This window comes from Chrysemys picta, chromosome 7, assembly GCF_011386835.1.
Source record: "Chrysemys picta bellii isolate R12L10 chromosome 7, ASM1138683v2, whole genome shotgun sequence".
NCBI classification, from domain to species: Eukaryota; Metazoa; Chordata; order Testudines; family Emydidae; genus Chrysemys; species Chrysemys picta.
In genome coordinates this window covers 109,923,050-109,944,602 of record NC_088797.1, presented here as the reverse complement: position 1 = coordinate 109,944,602, position 21,553 = coordinate 109,923,050, and the positions used below count along the sequence as shown (strand labels likewise).

At 39.7% G+C, this 21,553-nt stretch overlaps 1 protein-coding gene across 1 annotated transcript in view; it reads left to right on the top strand.

Moving 5' to 3' along the window:
- The window catches only part of DMBT1 (deleted in malignant brain tumors 1), a 162,638-nt gene that overhangs the window by 118,178 nt on the left and 22,907 nt on the right, over window positions 1–21,553 (top strand). The window contains 13 exon segments of the mRNA XM_065553629.1: window positions 1,936–1,965; window positions 5,525–5,605; window positions 6,741–6,758; window positions 7,651–7,731; window positions 8,866–8,883; window positions 9,774–9,854; window positions 10,871–10,888; window positions 11,402–11,710; window positions 14,589–14,618; window positions 18,179–18,259; window positions 19,394–19,411; window positions 20,304–20,384; window positions 21,455–21,472. Of these exon segments, the coding sequence (XP_065409701.1) occupies window positions 1,936–1,965; window positions 5,525–5,605; window positions 6,741–6,758; window positions 7,651–7,731; window positions 8,866–8,883; window positions 9,774–9,854; window positions 10,871–10,888; window positions 11,402–11,710; window positions 14,589–14,618; window positions 18,179–18,259; window positions 19,394–19,411; window positions 20,304–20,384; window positions 21,455–21,472 (864 nt within the window).

The window sequence follows — 21,553 nt, the reverse complement described above, 5'->3', positions numbered from 1 at the left end:
AGCAAGTACTGATAATGAAAATGCACTTGAAGCATCATACCACGTGAGCTACCGAGTAGCAAAAGCATCGGAAGCCCATACCATAGCAGAGAGCTTGATTGGTCCATGTATAAAAAAGGTAGTTCATTGCATGCTCGGAGAAAAGGTTGCGAAAAGGATTGACATGGTTCCTTTGTCCAATAATACGTTGTCACGAAGAATTAATGATATGTCAAATAATATAGAGACTACAATTCTACATAGAGTGAAAAATAGTCCATATTGTGCTATACAGTTGGAGGAATCAACTGATGTAGCTAAACTAGCTATTTTGCTACTGTTTGTACGTTATGTGAATGAAGGTATGGTTGAAGAAGACTTGTTGTTTTGCCGACCATTAGAAGAATGTACAACTGGAGAAGATATCTTCAATCTGGCTAATGCATATTCTCAGGAAAAGGAAATAGATTGGTCTCATTGCCTAGACATTTGCACTGATGGGGCCATATCAATGATCAGGTAGTATAGTGGATTTGTAGCTCGAACAAAAAAGGTTGCATCAAAAGTCTCATTGCAGTATCCATAGACATGCCCTCACAACAAAACTCATGCCTGAGGGACTGAAGGAAGTGCTGGACAATGCAGTGAAAATGGTGAATTTCATAAAATCACGGCCAACAAATTCCAGAATATTTCACCTACTTTGTGAAGAAATGGGTAGTATACACAATTGTCTGTTGACCCACACCGAAGTTAGATGGCGCTCACGGGGCAAAATCCTTGGCGCTTGTTTGAGCTTAGAACGGAAATCCTAGTTTTTTCAACAGCCACCCTTTCCACCTTGCTCCAGAGCCTAGCTTATTTAGCAGATATTTTCTCAAGAATGAATGTTTTAAAATGATCTCTTCAAGGCCTCAATATAACTGTTTTCAAAGTGTAAGAGCGAGTTGAATCCATGATAAAGAAGTTGCAGTTCTGGGAAAGTTGTCTGGAAAACAATCAAACTGAGTGTTTCAGTAATCTTCATGACTTCTTGGCAGAACATAAACTTCAGTTGGATCAGTGCACTAAAACCAATATAACTGCACACCTAAAAGGACTTTGCACAACTTTCAGGGAATACTTTCCAGTTATGTCAGGCAATAATGACTGGATTCGCAACCCTTTTGATGATACCACTTTCTCAATGCAGATACTGATCAGTGAGGAAAAAGAGAAATTGATTGAGATCTCCTGTGATTACGAACTGAAAAAGAGTTTAAAAAATCTGTCATTGATCAACTTTTGGCTGAGTTTAAGAAACGAGTACCCCTTTCTGGCAGAAAAAGCTACTACACTTTTGTTACCATTTACAACAACATACTTATGCGAGAAAGCGTTTTCCTCGTATGCACATCTGAAAACCAAACACAGAAACAGACTCGATGCCAAATCAGACCTGAGACTTTATCTTTCTCCAGTGGTTCTGGATTTCCAAGAGCTATGCAGAGCAAAGCAAGCGCATCCATCACACAGAGGAAATTTAAACGTAAATCCCTGGAAATATTCATTTTTAGGAGGGGGTTCACGAGATTTCACAAAAGAGATTTAGTAAAAGAGATTCACGGATTGTTAAATTTGTGAACCACTGATGTAGATTATACTGGTGAGTAATATCATGAACCATCTAGGGTATGTGTAGGTCAGGAGTTTAATCAGCTGGGTTACTATGGCCCAATCCGACCTCCCTTAAGGTCAAGGGATATTACTCCATTAACTTTACTGGGATATAGTTTGAGTCACAGGAAGCAGAATTTTATTACCTGATGGTTATCCTAATGATTAATATAATTAAATTTTTGTAAACATGGTGTTTCATGCTTCTGCTCTGTTGATTTGAAACATGACATCCTCAATGAAAGACCCATCCAATAGGAATGTCCCATGTCTAAAAGTCTGATGTTTCTGCATCAACAGGTTCTGGACTAACAGCGCCTCCAGAAACAGGTAACTCAAGATTTATACTTTGCCTTGTAAATTACGGACTTGATCCTGCTAGATGCTGAGCAATCTGGCTCTAATTCAGCAAAGCACTTAAGCACAGGCTTAAATGTATGCCCTTTGGTAGTCCAATTGCAGTCGATGAGCTTAAATGTTTTGCTAGACCTGGCCGAATAGGTTCTATATGTTGAACTGCGCATCTCCGGAATCTGTACTTCAGTGTCTAAACGCTCTTACAATGTAAATATAATAGACAGGAATTCTAACAACAAGTATATACTACTGCTATACAAGAAGTTGTGCTGCTACTATTAAGAATTTAAACAAAGGAGAGGTTAGATGCAATCTTTAACATTTTTTTCTTGCTGATAAAGAAACAATGTAATGTTTTGAAAGTATTGATCTTCATGGTAGGCACTGAAAAGTTTTATCTTCTTTGGTGTGGGTATTGAAACTGTAACAAGTACTCCTCAGGTAATACAGGAAAAAGCTGATGTACCCAAAACTATAGTTGTGGGCATGGAATTCACAAGAACTACACATCTAGATATAAGCCCCTGTTTAGTTGATACTAAATAATAAAAAAGGAAAAATTCCTTCCAGTAGATTCTGTGGCACCATTTTGAATATATTTATCTCTGTAAGAATGTTTAGTCCAGATCCTCACCCCATTTGAATTGGTGTTGCTGATCCAAGTCAATGTATCTACACCATTGTACACTAGCAGGGGATCTGGCTCTGCGGGTTCCTTGACCATTTGAGACATTCATCAAATTACCCAGTATTAAATAGATGAACAATTTAGAAGATACCTTTAAACTACAATAATTGTTCAAAGAAAAAGAAACAAACAAATACAAATTCCTTCACTATATACTGTTGATTAATCACAGTTAACTCATGTGATTAAATCAAAAAATGAATCGCAATAAAAATGAATAGTGATTAATCATAGTTTTAATAGCACTGTTAAACAATAGATTACCAATTAAAATGTATTAAATATTTTTGGATGTTTTTCTACATTTTCAAATATATTGACTTCAGGTACAACACAGAATACAGAATACAAAGTGTACCATGCACACTTTATAGTATTAATTTTGATTACAAATATTTGCACTGCAAAAATGATAAACAAAAGAAACAGTATTTTTCAGTCCACCTCATCCAAGTACTGTAGTGCAATCTCTTTATCGTGAAAGTGCAGTTTACAAATATAGATTATTTTTGTTAACATAACTGCACTCAAAGACAAAACAGTGTAAAACTTTAGAGCCTACAAGTCCATTCAGTCCTATTTCTTGTTCAGCCAATCACTAAGACAAACAAGTTTGTTTACATTTATGGGAGATAATGTTGCCTGCTTCTTATTTACAATGTCACCTGAAAGTGACAATACGCATTCACATGGCACTTTTGTAGCTGGCATTGCAATGTATTTACATGCATGATATACAAACATTCTTATGCCCCTTCATGCTTCATCCACCATTCCAGAGGACATGCTTCCATGCTGATGACGCTCATTAAAAAAATTAATGCGTTAATTAAATTTGTGACTGAACACCTTGGGGGAGAATTGTATGCCTCCCGCTCTGTTTTACCCCTATTCTGCCATATATTTCATGTTATAGCAGTTTCGGATGATGACCCAGCATGTTGTTCATTTTACGAACACTTTCACTGCAGATTTCACAAAACGCAAAGAATGTACTAATGTGAGATTTCTAAGGATAGGTATAGCACTCGACCCAAGGTTTAAGAATCTGAAGTGCCTTCCAAAATCTGAGAGGGATGAGGTGTGGAGCATGCTTTCAGAAGTCTTAAAAGAGCAACATTTTGATGCGGAAACTTCAGAACCTGAACCACCAAAAAAAAAAATCAATCTTCTCTGCTGGTGGCATCCGACTCAGATGATGAAAATGAACATGCATTGGTCCGCACTGTTTTGAATCATTATCAAGTAGAACCCGTCATCAGCATGGACGCACATACTCTGGAATCAGGGCCGGCTCCAGGATTTTTGCCGTCCCAAGCGGCGGGAAAAAAAAAACAAAACGCGATCGCGATCGGCAGCACTCCAACGGCAGCTCCACCGTGTCGCTTTCTTATTTGGCGGCAATTTGGCGGCAGGTCCTTCCCTCCGAGAGTCACAGGGACCCTCTGTCGAATTGTCGCTGAAGAGCCCGACGTGCCGACCCTTTCCCTTGGCCACCCCAAGCACCTGCTTCCTCAGCTGGTGCCTGGAGCCAGCCCTGTCTGGAATGCTGGTTGAAGTATGAAGGGACATATGTGTGAATCTTTAGTGTAATTGTCCTGTAAATATATTGCGAGGCCGGCTACAATAGTGCCATGCGAACGCCTGTTCTCACTTTCATGTGACATTGTAAAGAAGCGGGCAGCATTAACTCCTGCAAATGTAAACAAACTTGTTTGTTGAGTGATTGGCTGAACAAGAAGTAGGACTGAGTGGACTTGTAGGCTGTAAAGTTTAACATTGTTTTATTTTTGAATGCAAGTTTTTTGTACATAATTCTACATTTGTAAGTTCAACTTTCATGGTAAAGAGATTGCACAACAGTACTTGTGAACTATAAAGGAAACTAACCCATTGTGTGGCAGTGCCCTTATTGGTAAGCTATGTTCACAAGTGCAATCACAATGAAGATGCTAGTGTAAGCTGATCAGGTACTTTCTTTGCATATTGTCCCAATGTTATCGTTCATGGGGTCATTTTGCAGCTGAAAGATGAGTCTCCTTGAGTGTCATGATTATAACACGATTAAATGAAAAAATACCTGTACGGTATTGAGTACACACTCTCTCTGACTGAAGGGATGTCTCTGGCACAGTGGATACTGGGGTCTCTCTTTGGATATATTGCAAGGTCAAATTAAAATAATATTTAGGCCACACACCAATGTATATCAACTGAGGATAACTCCACGCAAACCAATGGATCTACAATAATTTACAGCAGCAAAGCACTGGCCTTGTGAGTTTCCATGGGTCTTTGGGCATTCAGCAAATTACCCAATTGTAAATAAACTGAATAAATACTGAATAAAAACAAAAACATACAAAAATTCCCAAACTATATTCCCATGTCATTTTGTGCTAAAGGAAAGAAGAAAATAAGTTTTTGCATCAATAATCATAACAACAAAAAGAAGAACAGGAGTACTTGTGGCACCTTAGAGACTAACAAATTTATTAGAGCATAAGCTTTCGTGGACTACAGCCCACTTCTTCGGATGCATATAGAATGGAACATATCCATTCTATATGCATCCGAAGAAGTGGGCTGTAGTCCACGAAAGCTTATGCTCTAATAAATTTGTTAGTCTCTAAGGTGCCACAAGTACTCCTGTTCTTCTTTTTGCGGATACAGACTAACACGGCTGTTACTCTGAAACCTGTCATAAAAACAAAAGGTTTCTGAGAAAGTGATTCAAAATATCACAATAGCAATACAAAAATTTGTGTATATTAAGCAACAAAATAATCGATTCTTGTGTCCTTATTAAAAAAGTCTCTATTTTTGTCTTTGTTTTCTCAAAAGAGAGCACTACACCCACTTATGAAACTACTACAAGCATTCCTGAGATCACTACAACTACGACACCAGAGCCAACCACCACTTGTAAGCCCTATTTTCTCTTTGCTTTACTAATATTGTATCTATTTTATATTGTACCCACCTACTGAAAATATAGAATAGAATTTTACAGTTTAATGACCATATTCATTTACATGAAATCACTAGCATGATGACTGGATGATGGAGCTAGGCTGTTCTCAGTGGTGGCAGACGTGAGAGAACAAGAAGTAATAGTCTCAAGTTGCAGTGGGGGAGATCTAGGTTAGGTATTAGGAAAAGCTATTTCCCCCACTAGGAGGATGGTGAAGCACTGGAATGCGTTACCTAGGGAGGTGGTGAAATCTCCATCTTTAGAGGTTTTTAAGGCCCGGCTTGAAAAAGCCCTAGCTGGTATGATTGAAGTGGGGTTGGTCCTGCTTTGAGAAGGGGCTTGGACTAGATGATGTCCTGAGGTCTCTTCCAACCCTAATCTTCTATGATTCTATGACTGCAGAAGACTAAGCATATGAATAATAACTGTGGGTAACATGAGCTTTGAAAGACTGTATCATAGGAGAAAAAACTGATCAGTGTTTTTGAGGAACGCAGTGAGTGAAGAAGGCAGTGGATGTAATATATCTGGACTCAGATGTAAGACATCTGGTCACTATATCAGAAACATTCCTTGGACCCTTTAGTTTGTATTGGCCTGGACCTAAGGATTCTCACATGGGTTAAAATAGAAAGATGAGTGCTTAAAGAAGCACCGTGATGTGCAGCAATGTGTCAACTTTAGCTGTAGCGACCAGAGAGTTTTCGCAGGGACTGATGCCAGAGGAGGATTTCAGAGGGGGCTGGGAATCTTTACGGGAGTCTGAAGTCAGAGCTGCTCTGATATGCTACCGTAACCCTGGAGGCAGCAGCTCTTCATGGGAGAGAATGTAATCACAGAACAGTCAGCCCCTCTCACACTTTGCCATAAACCTCCCTTTTTGCAGGGGTAGAAGGAGCACCATGAGCAGAGTTTTGGGGCACACACAGTGTGGACCCCGTATGAAGTTCTCCAGACAACATTGTATGTTAGAAAAATTTATGCTTTCAGAACAAGTTACTGCAGTTATACAGGAGAAAAGAAAAAGCTTTCTAGAAGCCTAAGTATTTTGTACTAATATAGTTTGTGTTATGTTTTTTTTTCCAGTTCAAACAATGGGTGATGGTGAGTCTGTCTACGTACAGTATTGTTTACATTCGTACTGATTTTAATTAACAATGTTATGCATTTAGCTAACAACTTTCTGTGTTGTGGCTTGGAAAATGACAATGCCCTGTGAATTTAATTATGATTGTAATGACATTAAAGTTCAACTTTCATGGTAAAGAGATTGCACAACAGTACTTGTGAACTATAAAGGAAACTAATCCATTGTGTGGCAGTGCCCTTATTGGTAAGCTATGTTCACAAGTGCAATCACAATGAAGATGCTAGTGTAAGCTGATCAGGTACTTTCTTTGCATATTGTCCCAATGTTGTCGTTCATGGGGTCATTTTGCAGCTGAAAGATGAGTCTCCTTGAGTGTCATGATTACAACACGATTAAATGAAAAAATACCTGTACGGTGTTGAGTGCACGCTCTCTCTGACTGAAGGGACGTCTCTGGCACAGTGGATACCGGAGTCTCTCTTTGGATCTATTAAAATGTCAAATTAAAATAATGTTTAGGCCACACACCAATTTATATCAACTGAGGATAACTCCACTGAAACCAATGGATCTACAATAATTTACAGCAGAAAAGCACTGGCCTTGTGAGTTCCCTGGCTCTTTGGGGCATCCAGCAAATTACCCAATTGTAAATAAACTGAATAAATACTGAATAAAAAGAAAAACATACAAAAATTCCCAAACTATATTCCCATGTCATTTTGTGCTAAAGGAAAGAAGAAAATATGTTTTTGCATCAATAATAATAAAAACAAAAGGTTTCTGAGAAAGTGATTCAAAGTATCACAATAGCAATACTAAAATTGCATATAGTAAGCAACAAAATAATCGATTCTTGTGTCCTTATTAAAAAGGTCTCCATTTTTGTCTTTGTTTTCCCAAAAGAGAGCACTACACCCACTTATGAAACTACTACAACCATTCCTGAGACCATTCCAACTATGACGCCAGAGCCAACCACAACTTGTAAGCCCTATTTTCTCTTTGCTTTACTAATATTCTATCTATTTTATATTGTACCCACCTACTGAAAATATAGAATAGAATTTTACAGTTTAATGACCATATTCATTTACATGAAATCACTAGCATGATGACTGGATGATGGAGCTAGGCTGTTCTCAGTGGTGGCAGATGTGACAGAACAAGAGGTAATAGTCTCAAGTTGCAGTGGGGGAGATCTAGGTTAGGTACTAGGAAAAGCTATTTCCCCCACTAGGAGGATGGTGAAGCACTGGAATGCGTTACCTAGGGAGGTGGTGAAATCTCCATCTTTAGAGGTTTTTAAGGCCCGGCTTGAAAAAGACCTAGCTGGTATGATTGAAGTGGGGTTGGTCCTGCTTTGAGAAGGGGGTTGGACTAGATGACCTCCTGAGGTCTCTTCCAACCCTAATTTTCTATGATTCTATGACTGCAGAAGACTAAGCATATGAATAATAACGGTGGGTACCGTGAGCTTTGGAAGAAGGTATCATAGGAGAAAAAACTGATCAGTGTTTTTGAGGAATGCAGTGAGTGAAGAAGGCAGTGGATGTCATATATCTGGACTCAGATGTAAGACATCTGGTCACTATATCAGAAACATTCCTTGGACCCTTTAGTTTGTATTGGCCTGGACCTAAGGATTCTCACATGGGTTAAAATAGAAAGATGAGTGCTTAAAGAAGCACCGTGATGTGCAGCAATGCGTCAACTTTAGCTGTAGCGACCAGAGAGTTTTCGCAGGGACTGATGCCAGAGGAGGATTTCAGAGGGGGCTGGGAATATCTACGGGAGTCTGAAGTCAGAGCTGCTCTGATATGCTACCGAAACCATGGAGGCAGCAGCTCTTCATGGGAGAGAATGTAATCACAGAACAGTCAGCCCCTCTCACACTTTGCCATAAACCTCCCTTTTTGCAGGGGTAGAAGGAGCACCATGAGCAGAGTTTTGGGCCACGCACAGTGTGGACCCCGTATGAAGTTCTCCAGACAACATTGTATGTTAGAAAAATTTATGCTTTCAGAACAAGTTAATGCAGTTATACAGAAAAAAGAAAAAGCTTTCTAGAAGCCTAAGTATTTTGTACTAATATAGTTTGTGTTATGTTTTTTTTTCCAGTTCAAACAATGGGTGATGGTGAGTCTGTCTACATACAGTATTGTTTACATTTGTACTGATTTTAATTTACAATGTTATGCATTTAGCTAACAACTTTCTGTGTTGTGGCTAGGAAAATGACAATGCCCTGTGAATTTAATTATGATTGTAATGACATTAAAGTTCAACTTTCATGGTAAAGAGATTGCACAACAGTACTTGTGAACTATAAAGAAAACTAACCCATTGTGTGGCAGTGCCCTTATTGGTAAGTTATGTTCACAAGTGCAATCAGAATGAAGATGCTAGTGTAAGCTGATCAGGTACTTTCTTTGCATATTGTCCCAATGTTGTCGTTCATGGGGTCATTTTGCAGCTGAAAGATGAGTCTCCTTGAGTGTCATGATTATAACACGATTAAATGAAATAATACCTGCACGGTGTTGAGTCCACGCTCTCTCTGACTGAAGGGACGTCTCTGGCACAGTGGATACTGGGGTCTCTCTTTGGATCTATTAAAATGTCAAATTAAAATAATATTTAGGCCACACACCAATTTATATCAACTGAGGATAACTCCACTCAAACCAATGGATCTACAATAATTTATAGCAGCAAAGCACTGGCCTTTTGAGTTTCAATGGCTCTTTGGGCATTCAGCAAATTACCCAATTGTAAATAAACTGAATAAATACTGAATAAAAAGAAAAACATACAAAAATTCCCAAACTATATTCCCATGTCATTTTGTGCTAAAGGAAAGAAGAAAATATGTTTTTGCATCAATAATCATAAAAACAAAAGGTTTCTGAGAAAGTGATTTAAAAGATCACAATAGCAAAACAAACATTTGCGTATATTAAGCAATAAAATAATTGATTTTCGTGTCGTTATTAAAAAGTCTCTATTTTTGTCTGTTTTCTCAAAAGGGAGCACTACACCCACTTATGAAACTAGTACAGCCATTCCTGACACCAATACAACTACGACGCCAGAGCCAGTCATCTATTGTAAGCCCTATTTTATCTTTGCTTTACTAATATTGTATCTATTTTATATTGTACCCACCTACTGAAAATATAGAATAGAATTTTACAGTTTAATGACCATATTCACTTACATGAAATCACTAGCATGATGACTGGATGATGGAGCTAGGCTCTTCTCAGTAGTGGCAGATGTGACAGAACAAGGAGCAATGGTCTCAAGTTGCAGTGAGGGAGATCTAGGTTAGGTATTAGGAAAAACTATTTCCCCCACTAGGAGAATGGTGAAGCACTGGAATGCGTTACCTAGGGAGGTGGTGAAATCTCCATCTTTAGAGGTCTCTTCCAACCCTAATTTTCTATGATTCTATGACTGCAGAAGACTAAGCATATGAATAATAATGGTGGGTACCGTGAGCTGTGGAAGAATGTATCATAGGAGAAAAAACTGATCAGTGTTTTTGAGGAATGCAGTGAATGAAGAAGGCAGTGGATGTAATATATCTGGACTCAGATGTAAGACATCTGGTCATTATATCAAAAATATTCTTTGGACACTTTAGTTAATATCAGCTTGGACCTAAGTATTGTCACATGGATTACAATACGTAAAGATGAGTGCTTAAAGAAGCACCGTGATGTGCAGAGAGGTTTTGCAGGGACTGATGCCAGAGGAGGGTTTCAGAGGGGGCTGGGAATATCTACGGGAGTCTGAAGTCAGAGCTGCTCTGATACGCTACTGTAACCCTGGAGGCAGCAGCTCTTCACGGGAGAGAATGTAATCACATAATAGCCAGCTCCTTTCACACCTTGCCATAAACCTCCCTTTCTGCATGGGTACAGGGAGCACCATGAGCAGAGTTTTGGGGCACACACAGTGTGGACCCCATATGAAGTTCTTAGTGCCAGACATTATTGTATGTTGGAAAAATTTATGCTTTTTGGACAAGTTCCTGCAATTATACTGGAGAAAAGAAAAAGCTTTCTAGGAGTCTAAGTATTTTGTACTAATATAGTTTGTGTTATGTGCTTTTTTTCAGATGAAACAATGGGTGATGGTGAGTCTGTCTACATACAGTATTTATATTGATTTTAATTTACAATGTTATGCATTTAGCTAACAACTTTCTGCGTTGTGACTTGGAAAATGACAATGCCCTCTGAATGTAATTATGATTGTAATGACATTAAAATTAAACCCTGGAAACGTGAAGTGAGTTTCATGCTTGGGAGAGAGAGTTCAGAGTGCTGGAGCCCAAAGTCTCCTATTCATTCACAGAAAAAACACAGCACAAGCCATGGCTACACGGACCAACCTTCCTCATTTGGTGGGACATCTCGGGTGAGGCACATTGACCACTGAGTCGTTGGTCTCTCTGCTGAGACAATCACGTCAACTAGGATAGGGCTATGGCCAGCCAGGAGCTAAAGGAGGATGACTAGCTTCTCAATAAATGTCATTGCATTGCCAATATGGGACAAATTTTAATTGGTAACCAAGAAGTATTAGGACATCTCCATGTGAAAATGGACAAATAGTCTAGCAATCTATTGATTTGTGTCTTTCACAGATCTGGTGCTAGGACTTGCAAATGGGCCAAACCGCTGTGCAGGTCGTGTTGAAATCCTTCACTTTGAAGACTGGGTAAAAGTTTGCGGTGATTTGTGGGACATGAACGACGCACAAGTTGTGTGCAGGCAACTGGATTGTGGTGAGCCTGTTGCTGCTCTGAGAAATAGCTATTTTGGTGAAGGTTCGACAGATCCTTGGATGACTAATGTGAGATGCACTGGCTCTGAAGACATGTTGTGGTCTTGCCCTTATGAATATGCATACTATTCATGTGGTGTTTATGGAGATGCTAGCGTCATATGTGCAGGTATATATTCTCTTTTATTGCATATCTGTAGCTTTTATACTCAGCAAATCAGCTTTGTGCCTCTGTAAAATAGACTAAGGATTGTATTTTTTAAAGTTTTGCTTTACACTTTTTCTTTCAGTATATGTCACATTCTTAGCTAAAATCTGTAAACCATACTTTAAAGGAAAGGTCATTAGGTGCTGATGAAGATCAGTGGTTCCCAAACTGGGGTTCGCGAACCCCTGGGGGTTCGCACAATGTTACAGGGGGTTCGCCAGAAAAATTTCCCTAATGGCAGCCAGAGGACCCTGGGCATGGGAGGCAGCGGGTGGGACCTGATTGCTGGGCAGACAGCCTGAGCTCAATGGAGCACTGAGCAGGCAGCCAAGCCCTGGTCAGCGGAGGGGTCGGCAGTCCGAGCTCCATGGAGAGTGGGCATACGCAGTTGGGGCTGGCAGCCCGAGCCCTGCTCCCATCAGTGGAGGAGCAGGCAGCCTGAGCCCCAGCAGTCAGTGCGGGGCTGGCAGCCTGAGCTCCATGGAATGTGGGGCTGGGCAGTTGGGGCTGGCAGCCCAAGCCCCGGCGGTCAGCAGGGACCGGCAGCCCAAGCTCATTTGAGAACTGAGCAGGCAGCCTGAGCCCCGGTTAATGGGGTCTAGCAGCACGATCCCCGCGGAGTGCAGAGCCAGCAGCCTTGCGCACCGGGGTCTCAGCTGCCGCCCTGCCCACCCAGGCCAATGGGGGCTGTGGGTAGCAGCGCGGGCTGAGGGACGTACTGGCCACCACTTCCAGCAGCTCCCATTGGCCTGGAGCAGCGAACCGCAGCCACTGGGAGCCGCGAAGTGCCGAACCTGCAGATGGGGCAGGTAAACAAACTGGCCCCGCCCGCCAGGAGCTTTCCCTACACAAGCAGCGTCCCAAGTTTGGGAAACACTGGTCTAGCAAGCAGCAGCCTCAAACCTTCTCTACTTCGGTGCCATTTAGAAACTAGGCATCCTGCACAACTCGACAAGCCTGTTGATTTTTTTCAAGTGAAAATTAGCTGAGAGGAAAAGTGACATTACCAGTTTTATATCCAAAGCAAGTACTGATAATGAAAATGCACTTGAAGCGTCATACCACGTGAGCTACCGAGTAGCAAAAGCATCGGAAGCCCATACCATAGCAGAGAGCTTGATTGGTCCATGTATAAAAAAGGTAGTTCATTGCATGCTCGGAGAAAAGGTTGCGAAAAGGATTGACATGGTTCCTTTGTCCAATAATACGTTGTCACGAAGAATTAATGATATGTCAAATAATATAGAGACTACAATTCTACATAGAGTGAAAAATAGTCCATATTGTGCTATACAGTTGGAGGAATCAACTGATGTAGCTAAACTAGCTATTTTGCTACTGTTTGTACGTTATGTGAATGAAGGTATGGTTGAAGAAGACTTGTTGTTTTGCCGACCATTAGAAGAATGTACAACTGGAGAAGATATCTTCAATCTGGCTAATGCATATTCTCAGGAAAAGGAAATAGATTGGTCTCATTGCCTAGACATTTGCACTGATGGGGCCATATCAATGATCGGGTAGTATAGTGGATTTGTAGCTCGAACAAAAAAGGTTGCATCAAAAGTCTCATTGCAGTATCCATAGACATGCCCTCACAACAAAACTCATGCCTGAGGGACTGAAGGAAGTGCTGGACAATGCAGTGAAAATGGTGAATTTCATAAAATCACGGCCAACAAATTCCAGAATATTTCACGTACTTTGTGAAGAAATGGGTAGTATACACAATTATCTGTTGACCCACACCGAAGTTAGATGGCTCTCACGGGGCAAAATCCTTGTGCGCTTGTTTGAGCTTAGAACGGAAATCCTAGTTTTTTCAACAGCCACCCTTTCCACCTTGCTCCAGAGCCTAGCTTATTTAGCAGATATTTTCTCAAGAATGAATATTTTAAAATGATCTCTTCAAGGCCTCAATATAACTGTTTTCAAAGTGTAAGAGCGAGTTGAATCCACGATAAAGAAGTTGCAGTTCTGGGAAAGTTGTCTGGAAAACAATCAAACTGAGTGTTTCAGTAATCTTCATGACTTCTTGGCAGAACATAAACTTCAGTTGGATCAGTGCACTAAAACCAATATAACTGCACACCTAAAAGGACTTTGCACAACTTTCAGGGAATACTTTTCAGTTATGTCAGGCAATAATGACTGGATTCGCAACCCTTTTGATGATACCACTTTCTCAATGCAGATACTGATCAGTGAGGAAAAAGAGAAATTGATTGAGATCTCCTGTGATTACGAACTGAAAAAGAGTTTAAAAAATCTGTCATTGATCAACTTTTGGCTGAGTTTAAGAAACGAGTACCCCTTTCTGGCAGAAAAAGCTACTACACTTTTGTTACCATTTACAACAACATACTTATGCGAGAAAGCGTTTTCCTCGTATGCACATCTGAAAACCAAACGTAAATCCCTGGAAATATTCATTTTTAGGAGGGGGTTCACGAGATTTCACAAAAGAGATTTAGTAAAAGAGATTCACGGATTGTTAAATTTGTGAACCACTGATGTAGATTATACTGGTGAGTAATATCATGAACCATCTAGGGTATGTGTAGGTCAGGAGTTTAATCAGCTGGGTTACTATGGCCCAATCCGACCTCCCTTAAGGTCAAGGGATATTACTCCATTAACTTTACTGGGATATAGTTTGAGTCACAGGAAGCAGAATTTTATTACCTGATGGTTATCCTAATGATTAATATAATTAAATTTTTGTAAACATGGTGTTTCATGCTTCTGCTCTGTTGATTTGAAACATGACATCCTCAATGAAAGACCCATCCAATAGGAATGTCCCATGTCTAAAAGTCTGATGTTTCTGCATCAACAGGTTCTGGACTAACAGCGCCTCCAGAAACAGGTAACTCAAGATTTATACTTTGCCTTGTAAATTACGGACTTGATCCTGCTAGATGCTGAGCAATCTGGCTCTAATTCAGCAAAGCACTTAAGCACAGGCTTAAATGTATGCCCTTTGGTAGTCCAATTGCAGTCGATGAGCTTAAATGTTTTGCTAGACCTGGCCGAATAGGTTCTATATGTTGAACTGCGCATCTCCGGAATCTGTACTTCAGTGTCTAAACGCTCTTACAATGTAAATATAATAGACAGGAATTCTAACAACAAGTATATACTACTGCTATACAAGAAGTTGTGCTGCTACTATTAAGAATTTAAACAAAGGAGAGGTTAGATGCAATCTTTAACATTTTTTTCTTGCTGATAAAGAAACAATGTAATGTTTTGAAAGTATTGATCTTCATGGTAGGCACTGAAAAGTTTTATCTTCTTTGGTGTGGGTATTGAAACTGTAACAAGAACTCCTCAGGTAATACAGGAAAAAGCTGATGTACCCAAAACTATAGTTGTGGGCATGGAATTCACAAGAACTACACATCTAGATATAAGCCCCTGTTTAGTTGATACTAAATAATAAAAAAGGAAAAATTCCTTCCAGTAGATTCTGTGGCACCATTTTGAATATATTTATCTCTGTAAGAATGTTTAGTCCAGATCCTCACCCCATTTGAATTGGTGTTGCTGATCCAAGTCAATGTATCTACACCATTGTACACTAGCAGGGGATCTGGCTCTGCGGGTTCCTTGACCATTTGAGACATTCATCAAATTACCCAGTATTAAATAGATGAACAATTTAGAAGATACCTTTAAACTACAATAATTGTTCAAAGAAAAAGAAACAAACAAATACAAATTCCTTCACTATATACTGTTGATTAATCACAGTTAACTCATGTGATTAAATCAAAAAATGAATCGCAATAAAAATGAATAGTGATTAATCATAGTTTTAATAGCACTGTTAAACAATAGATTACCAATTAAAATGTATTAAATATTTTTGGATGTTTTTCTACATTTTCAAATATATTGACTTCAGGTACAACACAGAATACAGAATACAAAGTGTACCATGCACACTTTATAGTATTAATTTTGATTACAAATATTTGCACTGCAAAAATGATAAACAAAAGAAACAGTATTTTTCAGTCCACCTCATCCAAGTACTGTAGTGCAATCTCTTTATCGTGAAAGTGCAGTTTACAAATATAGATTATTTTTGTTAACATAACTGCACTCAAAGACAAAACAGTGTAAAACTTTAGAGCCTACAAGTCCATTCAGTCCTATTTCTTGTTCAGCCAATCACTAAGACAAACAAGTTTGTTTACATTTATGGGAGATAATGTTGCCTGCTTCTTATTTACAATGTCACCTGAAAGTGACAATACGCATTCACATGGCACTTTTGTAGCTGGCATTGCAATGTATTTACATGCATGATATACAAACATTCTTATGCCCCTTCATGCTTCATCCACCATTCCAGAGGACATGCTTCCATGCTGATGACGCTCATTAAAAAAATTAATGCGTTAATTAAATTTGTGACTGAACACCTTGGGGGAGAATTGTATGCCTCCCGCTCTGTTTTACCCCTATTCTGCCATATATTTCATGTTATAGCAGTTTCGGATGATGACCCAGCATGTTGTTCATTTTACGAACACTTTCACTGCAGATTTCACAAAACGCAAAGAATGTACTAATGTGAGATTTCTAAGGATAGGTATAGCACTCGACCCAAGGTTTAAGAATCTGAAGTGCCTTCCAAAATCTGAGAGGGATGAGGTGTGGAGCATGCTTTCAGAAGTCTTAAAAGAGCAACATTTTGATGCGGAAACTTCAGAACCTGAACCACCAAAAAAAAAAAATCAATCTTCTCTGCTGGTGGCATCCGACTCAGATGATGAAAATGAACATGCATTGGTCCGCACTGTTTTGAATCATTATCAAGTAGAACCCGTCATCAGCATGGACGCACATACTCTGGAATCAGGGCCGGCTCCAGGATTTTTGCCGTCCCAAGCGGCGGGAAAAAAAAAACAAAACGCGATCGCGATCAGCAGCACTCCAACGGCAGCTCCACCGTGTCGCTTTCTTATTTGGCGGCAATTTGGCGGCAGGTCCTTTCCTCCGAGAGTCACAGGGACCCTCTGTCGAATTGTCGCTGAAGAGCCCGACGTGCCGACCCTTTCCCTTGGCCACCCCAAGCACCTGCTTCCTCAGCTGGTGCCTGGAGCCAGCCCTGTCTGGAATGCTGGTTGAAGTATGAAGGGACATATGTGTGAATCTTTAGTGTAATTGTCCTGTAAATATATTGCGAGGCCGGCTACAATAGTGCCATGCGAACGCCTGTTCTCACTTTCATGTGACATTGTAAAGAAGCGGGCAGCATTAACTCCTGCAAATGTAAACAAACTTGTTTGTTGAGTGATTGGCTGAACAAGAAGTAGGACTGAGTGGACTTGTAGGCTGTAAAGTTTTACATTGTTTTATTTTTGAATGCAAGTTTTTTGTACATAATTCTACATTTGTAAGTTCAACTTTCATGGTAAAGAGATTGCACAACAGTACTTGTGAACTATAAAGGAAACTAACCCATTGTGTGGCAGTGCCCTTATTGGTAAGCTATGTTCACAAGTGCAATCACAATGAAGATGCTAGTGTAAGCTGATCAGGTACTTTCTTTGCATATTGTCCCAATGTTATCGTTCATGGGGTCATTTTGCAGCTGAAAGATGAGTCTCCTTGAGTGTCATGATTATAACACGATTAAATGAAAAAATACCTGTACGGTATTGAGTACACACTCTCTCTGACTGAAGGGATGTCTCTGGCACAGTGGATACTGGGGTCTCTCTTTGGATATATTGCAAGGTCAAATTAAAATAATATTTAGGCCACACACCAATGTATATCAACTGAGGATAACTCCACGCAAACCAATGGATCTACAATAATTTACAGCAGCAAAGCACTGGCCTTGTGAGTTTCCATGGGTCTTTGGGCATTCAGCAAATTACCCAATTGTAAATAAACTGAATAAATACTGAATAAAAACAAAAACATACAAAAATTCCCAAACTATATTCCCATGTCATTTTGTGCTAAAGGAAAGAAGAAAATAAGTTTTTGCATCAATAATCATAACAACAAAAAGAAGAACAGGAGTACTTGTGGCACCTTAGAGACTAACAAATTTATTAGAGCATAAGCTTTCGTGGACTACAGCCCACTTCTTCGGATGCATATAGAATGGAACATATCCATTCTATATGCATCCGAAGAAGTGGGCTGTAGTCCACGAAAGCTTATGCTCTAATAAATTTGTTAGTCTCTAAGGTGCCACAAGTACTCCTGTTCTTCTTTTTGCGGATACAGACTAACACGGCTGTTACTCTGAAACCTGTCATAAAAACAAAAGGTTTCTGAGAAAGTGATTCAAAATATCACAATAGCAATACAAAAATTTGTGTATATTAAGCAACAAAATAATCGATTCTTGTGTCCTTATTAAAAAAGTCTCTATTTTTGTCTTTGTTTTCTCAAAAGAGAGCACTACACCCACTTATGAAACTACTACAAGCATTCCTGAGATCACTACAACTACGACACCAGAGCCAACCACCACTTGTAAGCCCTATTTTCTCTTTGCTTTACTAATATTGTATCTATTTTATATTGTACCCACCTACTGAAAATATAGAATAGAATTTTACAGTTTAATGACCATATTCATTTACATGAAATCACTAGCATGATGACTGGATGATGGAGCTAGGCTGTTCTCAGTGGTGGCAGACGTGAGAGAACAAGAAGTAATAGTCTCAAGTTGCAGTGGGGGAGATCTAGGTTAGGTATTAGGAAAAGCTATTTCCCCCACTAGGAGGATGGTGAAGCACTGGAATGCGTTACCTAGGGAGGTGGTGAAATCTCCATCTTTAGAGGTTTTTAAGGCCCGGCTTGAAAAAGCCCTAGCTGGTATGATTGAAGTGGGGTTGGTCCTGCTTTGAGAAGGGGCTTGGACTAGATGATGTCCTGAGGTCTCTTCCAACCCTAATTTTCTATGATTCTATGACTGCAGAAGACTAAGCATATGAATAATAACTGTGGGTAACATGAGCTTTGAAAGACTGTATCATAGGAGAAAAAACTGATCAGTGTTTTTGAGGAACGCAGTGAGTGAAGAAGGCAGTGGATGTAATATATCTGGACTCAGATGTAAGACATCTGGTCACTATATCAGAAACATTCCTTGGACCCTTTAGTTTGTATTGGCCTGGACCTAAGGATTCTCACATGGGTTAAAATAGAAAGATGAGTGCTTAAAGAAGCACCGTGATGTGCAGCAATGTGTCAACTTTAGCTGTAGCGACCAGAGAGTTTTCGCAGGGACTGATGCCAGAGGAGGATTTCAGAGGGGGCTGGGAATCTTTACGGGAGTCTGAAGTCAGAGCTGCTCTGATACGCTACCGTAACCCTGGAGGCAGCAGCTCTTCATGGGAGAGAATGTAATCACAGAACAGTCAGCCCCTCTCACACTTTGCCATAAACCTCCCTTTTTGCAGGGGTAGAAGGAGCACCATGAGCAGAGTTTTGGGGCACACACAGTGTGGACCCCGTATGAAGTTCTCCAGACAACATTGTATGTTAGAAAAATTTATGCTTTCAGAACAAGTTACTGCAGTTATACAGGAGAAAAGAAAAAGCTTTCTAGAAGCCTAAGTATTTTGTACTAATATAGTTTGTGTTATGTTTTTTTTCCAGTTCAAACAATGGGTGATGGTGAGTCTGTCTACGTACAGTATTGTTTACATTCGTACTGATTTTAATTAACAATGTTATGCATTTAGCTAACAACTTTCTGTGTTGTGGCTTGAAAAATGACAATGCCCTGTGAATTTAATTATGATTGTAATGACATTAAAGTTCAACTTTCATGGTAAAGAGATTGCACAACAGTACTTGTGAACTACAAAGGAAACTAATCCATTGTGTGGCAATGCCCTTATTGGTAAGCTATGTTCACAAGTGCAATCACAATGAAGATGCTAGTGTAAGCTGATCAGGTACTTTCTTTGCATATTGTCCCAATGTTGTCGTTCATGGGGTCATTTTGCAGCTGAAAGATGAGTCTCCTTGAGTGTCATGATTACAACACGATTAAATGAAAAAATACCTGTACGGTGTTGAGTGCACGCTCTCTCTGACTGAAGGGACGTCTCTGGCACAGTGGATACCGGAGTCTCTCTTTGGATCTATTAAAATGTCAAATTAAAATAATGTTTAGGCCACACACCAATTTATATCAACTGAGGATAACTCCACTGAAACCAATGGATCTACAATAATTTACAGCAGAAAAGCACTGGCCTTGTGAGTTCCCTGGCTCTTTGGGGCATCCAGCAAATTACCCAATTGTAAATAAACTGAATAAATACTGAATAAAAAGAAAAACATACAAAAATTCCCAAACTATATTCCCATGTCATTTTGTGCTAAAGGAAAGAAGAAAATATGTTTTTGCATCAATAATAATAAAAACAAAAGGTTTCTGAGAAAGTGATTCAAAGTATCACAATAGCAATACTAAAATTGCATATAGTAAGCAACAAAATAATCGATTCTTGTGTCCTTATTAAAAAGGTCTCCATTTTTGTCTTTGTTTTCCCAAAAGAGAGCACTACACCCACTTATGAAACTACTACAACCATTCCTGAGACCATTCCAACTATGACGCCAGAGCCAACCACAACTTGTAAGCCCTATTTTCTCTTTGCTTTACTAATATTCTATCTATTTTATATTGTACCCACCTACTGAAAATATAGAATAGAATTTTACAGTTTAATGACCATATTCATTTACATGAAATCACTAGCATGATGACTGGATGATGGAGCTAGGCTGTTCTCAGTGGTGGCAGATGTGACAGAAAAAGGAGCAATGGTCCCAGGTTGCAGTGGGGGAGATCTAGGTTAGGTATTAGGAAAAACTATTTCCCCCACTAGGAGGATGGTGAAGCACTGAGCGTTACCTAGGGAGGTGGTGAAATCTCCATCTTTAGAGGTTTTTAAGGCCCAGCTTGAAAAAGCCCTAGCTGGTATAATTGAAGTGCGGTTGGTCCTGCTTTGAGAAGGGGGTTGGACTAGATGACCTCCTGAGGTCTCTTCCAACCCTAATTTTCTATGATTCTATGACTGCAGAAGACTAAGCATATGAATAATAACGGTGGGTACCATGAGCTTTGGAAGACTGTATCATAGGAGAAAAAAACTGATCAGTGTTTTTGAGGAACGCAGTGAGTGAAGAAGGCAGTGGATGTAATATATCTGGACTCAGATGTAAGACATCTGGTCACTATATCAGAAACATTCCTTGGACCCTTTAGTTTGTATTGGCCTGGACCTAAGGATTCTCACATGGGTTAAAATAGAAAGATGAGTGCTTAAAGAAGCACTGTGATGTGCAGCAATGTGTCAACTTTAGCTGTAGCGACCAGAGAGTTTTCGCAGGGACTGATGCCAGAGGAGGGTTTCAGAGGGGGCTGGGAATATCTACGGGAGTCTGAAGTCAGAGCTGCTCTGATATGCTCCTGTAACCCTGGAGGCAGAAGCTCTTTTTGCAGGGGTAAAAGGAGCACCATGAGCTTAGTTTTGGGCCACGCACAGTGTGGACCCCGTATGAAGTTCTCCAGACAACATTGTATGTTAGAAAAATTTATGCTTTCAGAACAAGTTACTGCAGTTATACAGGAAAAAAGAAAAAGCTTTCTAGAAGCCTAAGTATTTTGTACTAATATAGTTTGTGTTATGTTTTTTTTTCCAGTTCAAACAATGGGTGATGGTGAGTCTGTCTACATACAGTATTGTTTACATTTGTACTGATTTTAATTTACAATGTTATGCATTTAGCTAACAACACTCT